At 40.9% G+C, this 12379-nt stretch overlaps 1 protein-coding gene across 1 annotated transcript in view; it reads right to left on the bottom strand.

The window, feature by feature from the left end:
• PLG (plasminogen) overlaps positions 1 to 12379 on the bottom strand; it is a 64218-nt gene that overhangs the window by 1345 nt on the left and 50494 nt on the right. The window contains exons 28-40 of the mRNA XM_059828114.1: positions 11702 to 11822; positions 11457 to 11575; positions 10414 to 10576; positions 9680 to 9810; positions 8745 to 8910; positions 7825 to 7991; positions 6763 to 6911; positions 5189 to 5282; positions 3540 to 3660; positions 2747 to 2821; positions 2240 to 2380; positions 1183 to 1289; positions 149 to 294 (exon numbers count right to left, since the gene is read on the bottom strand). Coding sequence (XP_059684097.1) covers positions 149 to 294; positions 1183 to 1289; positions 2240 to 2380; positions 2747 to 2821; positions 3540 to 3660; positions 5189 to 5282; positions 6763 to 6911; positions 7825 to 7991; positions 8745 to 8910; positions 9680 to 9810; positions 10414 to 10576; positions 11457 to 11575; positions 11702 to 11822 — 1700 coding nt within the window. The remainder of the gene's footprint in view (positions 1 to 148; positions 295 to 1182; positions 1290 to 2239; positions 2381 to 2746; positions 2822 to 3539; positions 3661 to 5188; positions 5283 to 6762; positions 6912 to 7824; positions 7992 to 8744; positions 8911 to 9679; positions 9811 to 10413; positions 10577 to 11456; positions 11576 to 11701; positions 11823 to 12379) is intronic.

Raw genomic sequence — 12379 nt, 5'->3', positions numbered from 1 at the left:
GCAGAATCCATGTGCATTTTTCACCTTGTATGCCCTGTGGTGTGGCAACATCCTAAGGCTAATTCTGAGCCTCTAAAGCCCAGAAAATAAAACACTATCAGATTTGAATGTGCTTACAACCAATTCTGATGCTCACATACTTTCTTACCTGGCAGCTATCTGTGCCACCATGAATATTCCCAGCACAGAGCTCGTGTTTTTTGACTCTGCCATTCAAAAATTCAGGGCGGTTGCATATTTTATTCTCAATTACAGGGAAACCAGTTTCCTTTAAGTAGCCATCACCACCAGTTCCTTTGCAAATAAAAAGAAACCCAAAACACAATAAATGACAAAGGTAAACGAACATCTTCACAAAACAAACATCAAGATACAGATAAGCAGCAAAATAAGCATAGTGTTTATGCACTATGAATATACTTTCCATGGATAATATGAAGTGATACCAAAATCAGTAAGCATTATGAGTATCACGGTACCTATCACCCTCTACCACCCATCAAAATCCACACTGCGCTGATTGACTTTCCTGCTCCCACAGTACATCCATATGGATCCAGTACCCACTGATATTTGTGGGAGTCACAAGACATTTTATTTCTCTGTATCTGAGTTTTCCTTTCTGTGGAAGAAAGGAGGTAGGAAGTAAATAGACAGTTGAAAATGGCATGATGGGCAGAATCAAGGAGGCAGAGAAGGTGTTGATGCTCTTCTTAAACAAGACAGAGAGGGAGGTTTTAAAGATGAGAGTATGTTTATATTTGAAAGAGATCTGAACCGGGCTGGTTGGGAGTAAAATCATTTAAAAGAATGAGCAAACTCACCTTCACGTGATTAAGAAATAGCCTAAATCTAGAAAAACTTTCCTACTGACTGCGTAAAAGCCCACTTTGGAGAAAAGCAGAATGGACTGAGACAAAAGAGTTAGCAGCTCCTTAGAACTGATTCTCCTCTTTTAGTATTGGTTTAGGAGGTTTCAGTTTCCATGGCTCTGAGTGATTTGGGAGAATCTAAATCAGAGGGACACAGTGCAAAGAATGGCAGTACCTGATGAATTTTGATTAAACAGATAGACATGCAAGCTTGTGTGGGGTGTTTTTGGCACAGAGAAAATACACTTCAGATGCACATATATACCAATCTCCAAAGACAGAGCTTTCAGATGTGTTTACACTGTCTCACCTTTTGTATCCCCCCAGCCCGTCACATAGCACTCCTCTCTTCCTCCTAACACGGCATTTTCTTTTGGCAAACAAACTGGGATTACATGATTATTGATGATTGCTGGGCTGAAAGAAACAAACAAAAGGCTCATACAGGAATAATCATTGGTACATTTATCCCTGAAAGCACCTTCACGTTTCTAAAAAGATTTTATATACAGTCAGAACCCAAGTCAGTCTGACTCGCCTTTAGATGCAGCTAAGACTAGGCTCAATTAAGTAGCCACATTAATTGTGCTGAGCCGACATCTGTTTTGGACCTGCTTTGCAGCCATGGAAATCAAAGCAGAAGCACTGTAAGTTCACATCTGCTTGCAGCTGTATGGACATATTCCTTTTGATTGCACAGTGCCTTGGCAAGGGTTTTCGATGAACGGAAACGGACATAAGAAGGGCCATACTGGCGCCCACCCTTCTGCTCGCCCTGCACTGGCCGGGCAGACCCAGACCCTGAGTGCTCACGCCTGGTGCAGGGGAACTGGGGGTATGCGAGGAGCCGGGGAGACCCTCTCGCCCCCCTCCTCTTTATCTAGTGAGGATATGTCCAGCTGTAGCCCTATATGTAGTACTGCACACTGGACACACCTGCTGGAAGAAGAAAGCTCCTCGCCACAGCATGGAAAAGGACCTCATGCTAATATTGCAGCTTTCAATTCGCATTAGCTTATCAAGGTAGAAGCATGTAGAAACACAGACTGAAAGCTCCTCTAGGCATTACTTCCTCCTACTCTGCTGCCACTGCCTCACCTCCCAGCAGCTTGCACCCAGCGCATTGCCAGCCTGGGTCACGGTCCCTAGCTCTCCTCCCCTCCCAAGGCAGCCCTTTCCCTTACTGAAGCCCTGCAGCAGAATCACCTTGGTTTCCACTGGCGCTTCTTCAGAAAGGGAAGAAAGAGAGGGTCTTAAACCACTGATTGAACAGTGTGTACAGAAACACACACTTCCATGACACCAGCAACCACTATTGAATCAACTTGTCCCCTCAGAAAGAAGGAACGCTTCAGATGAAAGGGTACCTGCTCAGTTTTAGCAGAGCAATGTCCACCCTGTGTGGCTCCTTGAACAATTTCTCAACATCTCTTTTTTGCACTGATGCCTCTGATGCTCTTTCTCTGTGTAATCCAAGGTATACTTTATATGCAGATGGCCGTGATGACCTATTGGAAATGATTGCACATGGTGAGCTGATGAACACACACCGAGGACGTAGACCACTTATGATGTTATTTGGCACCTTGTTCTGTCAAAGACGGAAAAATAAAGCCAGCTTTGGCATAAACTTAATTTCTTAATCCCTTATTATGGCACATGAAATCAAGTTGGCCAAAATTATCACTGTCACTTTTTGTTTCTTCAGTCAAAACCCTGCTTTAATGAATGATGAACAGACTTGGCTCAATTCTCAAATGTTTGCAAGCTGAGTTGAGAGACAGCTCAGGTTGGTTATTGGGTCCATTTTGTTTCTCCTCTGATTTTCTATCTAGTGTAAGAAAATGCTGGTGCAGGCTATAAGAGATACTTACTTTTCTAAGCAGTGAGCGGCAGTAAGAACCCACTGAGGGTCTATCAGAGTTCCCCCACAGAAATGCAGGCCAAAACTGTAATAGAGCAGAAAGGCATGAAAAGGGCATTGGTTTAAGGTGGGGAAGTTAATTCTACTGCAGTTCATCAGGTAATCTTTCTAACATGTGCGCCTGTACAAACTAAAGACATTATTCCACATTTTCATTAAGAATTAACATTTTACTTTCCTTGAACAATATTTCTTACAATGATGGTAGCGTTGTGTGGACATTTTTATAAGGCCTTGTATGAAAACACCTAGATCTTTGTTCTTAATGAGTATTTTTATTACTGGAAAACCTTATGTGCAGTGATGTATACTGTTTTAGAGATTCTGGTTTTTACCTAGCTCTTCAACTGGCCTTTATTCCTAGTTTTGCTAATAACATTGCCAGTAGGATCAAACGCTTACATGGAAGGGCCAATCAAGATCTGTACTAGCCATACTTCAAACTGTTGCTTCTACTCGTAGGATACTGATTCTACCATAGGATATAGTGACAGATTTAAAGTCATTCTGCCTTTTAGTGAAAGTGGTTTTGAAATTAGTGGTTGTATTGATTCTATAAGTATTCATCACGAGCATTCTTGGTTGTCTAAATGTCCTTCTTCAAGATTAGCACACATAATGTGTAGCCTTGAACTATTTTTAAATTAAAATAAATTGAGAATGCTGCAACCACATACTGTAACATCCTACGAGAGGCAAAGTTTAATTCCATGCAAAGTCTACTGTAATGGGGAATGGCATACCTTGTCCGAAGACTGATTTGCCAGGGCCAGGAATGTGGATGCGAAATACACCCAGCAACAATCCTTTGAGCACACAGCTTTGGTCTGAACTTGGATTTTCCGCACTCATACTGAGCAGGAGCTACAGAATAAGAAAAAAGAAAAAACCACTATAAGGATCTTTAACGTATTTGCTATACATTCACTATGCATTCAGAAAACCAGAAGGTGAACCTGTTACATTTATCACTTCAGCTTTTTATTCTCTGCAGGCAATTATATACCATACACCACCTATATTTTGTTAGGTTACCTTTGTCTGGAACACTTAAAAATACCTGGCAAATTTTTTTCACATACACTTCTTGGTGGTCAGCAAATGACACATGAATAGATCTACAGTCAGATAGAAAAAAAAAGCAGAAAAGGAAGGAGAAGGAAACAGAGAGAAAGAAAAAATAAATTCTCCCAACATCTTTAAATGTACTCTTATGGACGCCAGCAAAGCAAAAGCTGTACTGGCAGCTGTTTTCAAGCTAATCTTGGTGGTACAGCATGTGAAATTCAGTCACTGTCTCTGTGGAATAAAATTTTGTCCACTCTTATCTCAGGATCTTTTGGTACTTCAGATGTCTCTGAGTTATTAAAAATGGGTAGTTCTTACTTAGCCATGGGAAACTGACTCTTGTCAACACCGAATTTAGAACCTGTTGTCAGCAAAAGGAACTAACTAATGAAATTAAAGGCAAAAGCCATGTTTTCTCTTTTTTTTAGCTGAACAACTGAACAAAAAAACCCCCAACTTTAAGAAAGAAATTGGATCTTCAAAATGAATACAATAGCCATGTGAAAATGCCATTTTTACCCCTAAGAGTCCCAGCCCAACACTTTCAATGCAGTAGTATTTCTACAGTTACAGTATGTGCATGTTATAGAACACCTTTCTTTTTCTTGTTCACTCCATTTTGGGGTTTTGATCAGAGCACATTTTCCGCTGCTCACAGCTGAGAGGATAGAGCAGCAAGAAAGTCACCCTTCTTTTGAGTGGGAACTACCTCTCTTTCTGGCATAGCTTTGGCTGGGCTTGAAACAAAAATGTTGTAAAACTTTACCATTGTACACTTTCTTGCACCACCTCATTCAGAATACTGAATAGCTTGATTACTAGTAACAAAGACAAGGCCATTTGGTTAAATATTTAGGGCCAGATGCACTTTCCAAACATCTGATACAGTACAATATCAGAGGAGGGAAAACCTGTTTTAATTCCAGGACAGAATCAGAGCCACATGAGCTGGGGGTGCAAAAAATTTGCTGGGCTAAGAGCATCTCTTGTTCAGCCTGGCCACGCACACAGTTATGCCAGGTGACCAGGCAGGAGCAGGGAAATTTCTGCAGGAACAGCCCTATTTTGAAACACATGGCAAAACCCCTGTGAGCTTCAGTGGGCTCCAGATATGTCTTGTGCTGGGTTTGGGGCTTCGAAGGAATAAGCACCGTTCTTAAGACTTCAGACACAGATTTTGAGCATCACTTCCCCACAGACTTAATTTCCAATCTAAAGCTATTGCACTGTCTTAGATCAGTCTTTCAGATTAATCACTGAATGTCCTCCAGTTGTCATAAATGTTACAGGAAGGGGAGACACTAGTCTTTAAAGGAATAATTACGGCACTTGGGAATGTCACAGTACTCCCAGGCTTTTCTTGGGTCTGTTGTGTAGCACCAAGGTCCATTCACATCTCCATCGGGATTCCTGCAATACTGTAACAAAGAATAAAGACACCGACTATTAACCAAAAAAGCCTACCAATGCATGTTTCAAAATAAAATAAAATTAAATTTGGGAAATAATTTTTTTTACTTCCTTACTGATAAGGGATTTCCAATTCTTTTTGTCAAAATTTGTTTTATTTTTTATTTGCTCTGTGAGTTTAGAAAAAGATAATAAAAATGAAACCTCTTCAACTGTCTTCAGCCAGTAAGCTTCTCTAGTGCAAGCTTGGACCTCAGAGCTCTCAAAAAGTAGGAGATCTTGACCTAGAATGGGGTTTTCTAAAGCACTAAACTGTTTACTCCTGCTTCCACTGCAGTTAGCAGGAGCAGTAGGGTCAGCCCTGAGGTCTTTTCACACCCACTCTGGTTGTATGACTCCAGGGCAAGTGGGTATTGTGTAAGCTGCTCTTGCACAATTTGGTGATGCCTATGAGTCCCAGGGGCAGGGGTGCAGTGTTCACCCTGACGTGGGGTGCCTGGTTAGCTGAATCACTCTCTAGGTCTTACTGGCAATACTGACTGACCTCTGCTCAGCACAGGCAACTCACACAACTGCATGCTACCAGATATTTTCCTAGTCCCCTTCCCTACTCTGAGACATATCCCATGTCTTAGGAAAAAGGAGAAGATATTTGTTTCCCTTCCCCAAGAGTCCCTGCCAAATGCAAGAACCAAAAAGTTATGGCAGGCAGCTTTTCAGAGGGAGTTTCCCCAATCTGAGCTGGAATTCAATACAGGGTATGAGATGCCATCAGAGGATCGGCTAAAGCAAGCTCTAAAATCATGTAGCTGGAGAAAAAATAGTTCAAGCTGGCAACATCAAACAAGCTCTTTATATCATATACACAGCTTGTCACAAACCAGGCAAGTATTGTATATGGGATGTTACAAGTCCAGAGAACTAGTGATGAGTACATGTGTTAGCACTAGGGAGATGAAGATTAGAGATGGAGAATGACTTACAGGATGGGTCAGACACATGTGGATCTTTGTATGATGGGCTGTGGCAGAAGTTGGAGTGCTGGAGGGGGTATCAGTAGAGGACGGGGGCTGCAATCCATCAGCTACATATCTCAGGGAACTTGCACTGAACATTGGATCACTTGCCATCTCACCTGTCACTGTGACTACCGAAACCTATGATCTCAGGTGCTCTTTCTGGCAGAGGAGGCAGAGATACTGCCCACAGACCAACTCTAGTTAGTCCTCAGCAGTGAGGAGAAGCAAATGCCCATCTGAAGCCCCTTGGCTGTACTGCAGAAGCATTCAACAGATCTTCTGGTCATCTGTGTGTCCCACAGAAGTACAGACTGCTCATGACAACAAGAATTAGCATGATCGGGTTCTTGGATTGAACTGAGGAAAATAAATTAATTTGCAAAGACCTGGCATGAAATGCTTCCTGAAGGACTATGAAGAAGATGGGCGAAGCTCAATGACAGCAAGTATTAAATGAACAGCTGCTTACATTTTTATCCAGCCCTGCTTCTGGATGAGTGATGGGAGTGAAATAGTCGTGGCTATGAGGTCTCTGAGAACTCCACTCTTGGCAAGTCCTGCCCCTTCCAGTTTTTGCTACTGTGCCACGATAATCTTTACCATTACCATTAATGCAATCTGAAGAAAGAGGAAAAGGAAATGATTGTTAGCTGTGAGCTATTGGACCGCGTCCGTACTTGGTGGTGATGAAACAGAAATAAATTGAGGAAATACCACTGGGACTTACATATCCTACATAATATGTATACAAGGAAAGAAGGACAATGTAGTGTCTATGATGGCTAAAAATCACACCTTAATTTCCTTGCATTTTAAATGTTTTCTTCATGATCATGAAAGTCATAAATCAAAGAAGCTTAAATTCAGTTGACCTCTCGTGACTCCAGAAGCCAGGATCACAAAGACCATGCACTCATAAAGTCTTTTCCTTATGGACACTGATATCTGTCCACTGCCACATTTTACAGTAGGTAAAAAGGTGTAATACATGTTCAGCCAAAATTATTAGCTTTCTAACCAGAAGAACATGTTGTAGCAAAGAAAAAAAAAAAAAAAAAGAAAGCTGCAGCTCTCTAACCATCTACTGCATAACGAAGTTGCATCTGAACTGAATTTAAAAAGCCACCTGTCCTCTGGTGGGAAATGGAGCCCTGGAAATGTGAATGCATGGCACAGGAAAAGACTTTTTTGGAACAGTTGCCAGCAAAATACCATAACCTCTATATTTGCTGTCATTGCTAGTAGCCCTCCCACAGCAGTGTGGAGATGACTAGCCATCTGTTTCCTTGTGTTTCCAGTATTGCCAGATGTAGCAGATAAAAGATCCAATATTAGTCTAAAATCAAATACAGAAACCCTGCTATAAAATTCTACAAGAAAGTTCAGAAAATGAAGAGAGTGGATACAGTATTATATTAAATTCTGTAATTATTTAGTTCCCTGTCTTTCACCCTCATTAAATTCTTGATGATGTTTCCATAAAAAACAGCTTGCCAGTTATGAGCATTTCTGGGGGAAGCAGAATCCTCACCAGGATTTGCTTCCAGTGTTGTCTGAGGAGGTTTTGGTAAAGTCACTGGTACTTGGTCATGACACCTCTTCAGGTCACAATACTCCCATCTCACACTGGGGTCAGTGGTGTAGCACCATGGGCGGCTATCAGCATCTGGGTTTCTGCAATAATTCTGCTTCAGGTCCCTACAAACGCAAGCATATTATATTCCCATCCATGCCACTGCTCTGAGGAGAACTTGAAAGAACGTTTTAGGAAGCAGGTCTGCTACAGAGTTGGAGTATATAATTTTTTTATCGTGTACTGTGTTTGTCAGAAATCCTTTTTCCAGAATAAAGAAATCAAGAAAGATATGCAGAATATTTAATTATGCCAAACACTTATTCACTGATTAATGCTTACAGTAGAATACTGATTACAATCCAGATAATTAAATGCATATAGGTTTATTATAGGTATAATTCTTTGTGGGTTTTCAAATAGATTAATAGCTTTTAAGAAGAAATAGGTTTTTTGCATTTTGGAATAAATAAATAATAAATACTAGGAATAAGAAAATAACCCATCCCTTCCTCAAAGCTCTAATGAACTGCAGACTAGGAAGCAAAGACTTAAACACCTGAATAAGCTTATATAGAGAAACAGTTCATTTCAGTATAAGGGAAAATTTATGAAAACTCTTAATTCCTTTAGAAGCAATGTAGAAGCATGCAGTTAATTAGTCTAAAGCATAATAGTGACCACTGTGGTTTGTTTCAAGATGGGGTGAGTAGAGAAGGTTTCCACATTAAAAAAAGACAAGAAAGGAAAGAATTATTTTTATTAAGTACACTCCCTTCTCAGCTCTAAAATCGTTGTTGTGTAAAGATGATGCAAATAAAAACGAGTTCATGAATGGTCATTGCCCAATGAAACACAGAAATGGGAAATACACATACGCATTTGGGAACTGGTCTGCTGTTTTATTGTGTCGGTGAGGTGACATTGAGCTCCAGGCTTGACATTTCTTTCCCGTGAGAGTGAAAGAAGCTGTGCCACGGTAACTCACACCATTGCCTTGATAGCACTCCTCAGCAATTTGAGCCTGCTCAGGCACATCAACAGCTGTAGTGAATAACAGAAACCAGTCCCTTGCATCTTAATACTTTGATATTTATACATGAGCATAGAAAGCCAACAGAAAACAACAAGCCACAGTATTTCACGGATTGCCACACCACACTTTCTGTAACAGAATCCTTCTCAGACTGTAGATGAAAAGGAAGATTTCCAAAAATGCTTGTAAAAATTTCATGATATGCTAGATTAAAAGCATTTGTACATTAATATTACTGTCATGCATGGGGATTTATTTCAGCTGAATAATAAATAGTTCACGTACAGATCAAAATTTCTCCAGAGTAGGGGAGTGTCTGTGGCTTTGCCACAGATGTATGTGTGGAACAAGCCTGCCTCATCTAAGGAGAATTTTCTTTTGATTGCTTTTTATGGAGTCTCAGTTCAGTGCTCTTAAATTATCTTAGGTTTTGCTTTGGATTCAGTTTTTCAGAAGCTGGCATGTAAAGCTAATTAACTTTTCCACGGAGCATTTTAAAATTTAGAAGTGGAGGGAAACACCACTTGGCAAAAGGAAAAGAAAGACCTCTGTTACTGCAATTTTTTCTGAGCTGGGTCAATAGGTGACTTAAAACCTTATGCACTTATCCACCAAACTGAACATACCATCCTGGGCTCCACACCAGGCTCAGGAGTTCAACCGATACATAGCAACACCAAGAGTGATAGAAATAATACAACTGAGCAGAGTCACCCAAGATTTTTCAAAATAAACCACTATGACCCTTCACTTCCAGATATCTCCTGTTGTTCTTACCAGGGGCCTCTGGCTCTGTCCCATCACAGGAGGGGATGGTGCAATATTCCCACCGGGCGGTACTGTTGGTGGTATAACACCATGGCATCTTCTCACCATCGGGATTTCTACAGTAGTTTTCCTCTAAGCTCCTGAAACAGAAATTTTGGCCAAGAAAAGCCTTTCATGGAAACCTAGTAAAGGTTTTGAACAACAGGGGAATGTACCTTGCTGCCTAGTTTACTGTTGTATTTACTGGCGGGTAACTGCTACTGTCATTTAATGATGCCATTTGCTAGATGAATAATTGCAATGCACTGGTGTTTTGCATGTGATAAACCAGACACCTGCTAGACTGATGGATGAACTAAGAGATTGTATTTCATGTAGTACTTTGAGGCCAAGAGCAGCACAGCTGAAACATAGGGTGAAAGAATCTAGCCACAAGCAAATATCATAATTGTAACTTTCTGAACTCCACATTACCTCACCTGAGCAACAATACAGTAAAAGGATGAACTGAACAGGGAAAAAGTCAATCAAGCAGAGCATAAAAGTCAGAAGAGGAGACACTAGTATCCAAGAACGAAGAAGTGAATAAAAAAAAATGTACAAAAAACCTGAAAAGATGGAATCCAGCAGGTGATGAATGCTGGTGTAACCGAAGAACTTTGCAACATAGCTGAAGAAAAACGAAGTAATTCCGTGCCTTGCTACTTCTCATGGACACTGAATAACAGAGAGGTTTCACTTACTTGCAGGGATAGTTTTCAGGAGTGCGAGCGTGTCTGTGAGGAGATTGAGAACTCCAGCGCTGACAGGTATTTCCCGATTCAGTAACCGATATCGTGCCTCGATAGTCTTCTCCTCTTCCTGATAGACACTGACGCCCTGGTGCAGGAACTGGTGGGGGTGTTGCTATTGCAGAAAAAAGAAAAATTCAGCGGTGCCTTCTAGACAAATAAAAAAACCCCCAAAACACTTTGAGCTTTATAATTAAGTGGGATTTTAAGCTTTCTTTGCAGGTAAGGTTTAAAGACCAAAATATTTGAAAAGCCTAAAGGGAGAGAAAAGATCTAAAAAAATCTTCTTAAATTTTCTTTCCTCCATTTTAACATCTTCACAAGCAGTCAGACTGCCAGAAGGGCATTTGCATCTGCCCCTTTACAGCAGCCAGGACACAACACAACCAAGTGCTAGCAGCCCCATCAGAACAAAGCTGGAAAGTGAGCAAGCGGGAACACTGTGAAGAAAACTGGGGTGAAAGTGGCAGACACATCAGTGATAGGTACAGGTATAGGTGCAGATATAAAAGAGAGGTACTCTAACTGGTAAGACAGTCAGCAAGGTTGACGTCTGGTGAGAAGCCCCAAGGAAAAGTATCATGGCAAAGACAGGCCTTTAGGGGAAAAGGAAACTGAAAAGGTGGAGAATTGAATTGAAACAGCAAAGCAAAAGACTTCCAGGAAGAGTGAAACTGCTTGACATCAAAAGAGGAACATTGGAAGAAACATTAGAACCACTGAAATGCCTGGTCATGGAAAAACACGTCAAGGAAGAGAGATGTGCTCCAGGCCAAACCCACTAGAAATGCCTATGACAGAAATCTCTAGCCTCAAAAGAGCTATCAGAGGTTCATTTCAAGGTTATTTATTTTTTTCTTTGAGATAAAAGTCAGAAGTCTTTTATGCTTTCTTCAACCTTTGGGGCCTCTTCTATTTGGTCTAGTTCCTTGCACCACCCTGAATGGAAGGTGTCTAGATGTCCTTGTGTCTGGACGTCTAGAAGTCAGACTCACTGCAACGAGGAATGTCACAATATTCCCAGCGTTTAGTTGGGCTGGTAGTGAAACACCAAGGCCGAGGTTCACCATCGGGATTACGGCAATAATTCATCTTCAGATCCTTCTCTGGAAAACTGAGCAGAAAAAATAATTTTTTAAAAATGTCAGTAATGGCTGGCTGTAGCAATTATCCTGCCTGGGGCAGGGTGGTCTTCAGACCACCATTGAAGATAAACAACTAATCACAGAGTCTGACTCACTTTTCTGGGAGGTATCCATGAGAGTGAGGTTGCTGGGAGTCCCAGCGCTGGCACTCAAGCCCAGACACCGTTGTCGCAATTACTCCGTGGTAGTTTTCTCCACTGCAGTGCATGCACTCCACTGTAGGAGCAAGGCAGAATGAGGACGAGAGACACAAAGTCCCTGTAGAACTGGACCATAAACACTCACACTCTTCTCACACGAAGCTCAAGAGCCTGACCAAAGCACAAGGCTGAAGAACAGCCTTTTTTTGGCAAAGTAAAAGCTTCTTTTTCTTGATGACTTCCACTAGTTGATTGCTTTTATAGCATTCAATTTAAAAAAAACCCACAGCGTTATAGAATATAGCTTTTTAAAAAGCTAAATTAAAATTACTAAGCTAGAACTGAAAACCTGTGTCTTGCTGCTGTCATGTTTTATTGACTTTTGCAGTAGCAACTGTCATTTGATTCAGTTCCAGGATTATGATATGTGAATACACTCATATACAATTTTTTTTATCTAGGGAAAAAAAAACTTTGTAGAGCTGTTTTAGGGGTCTTTTGATATCTTCCTTGTTGGTGTTGAAAATGTCTTTGGAAAGTTTCGGGTTGAAGTAAACTCAAGTTTGGAACAAATACTCAATTAAAAATAAAAGTATCTGAATAACTTCACATTCTTGAACACAACTTCCAAAA

The sequence above is a fragment of the Gavia stellata genome, chromosome 2, assembly GCF_030936135.1.
Source record: "Gavia stellata isolate bGavSte3 chromosome 2, bGavSte3.hap2, whole genome shotgun sequence".
NCBI lineage: Eukaryota > Metazoa > Chordata > Aves > Gaviiformes > Gaviidae > Gavia > Gavia stellata.
Note: the sequence above shows the minus strand (reverse complement) of the source record. Positions and strands in the feature narration are given on the sequence as shown.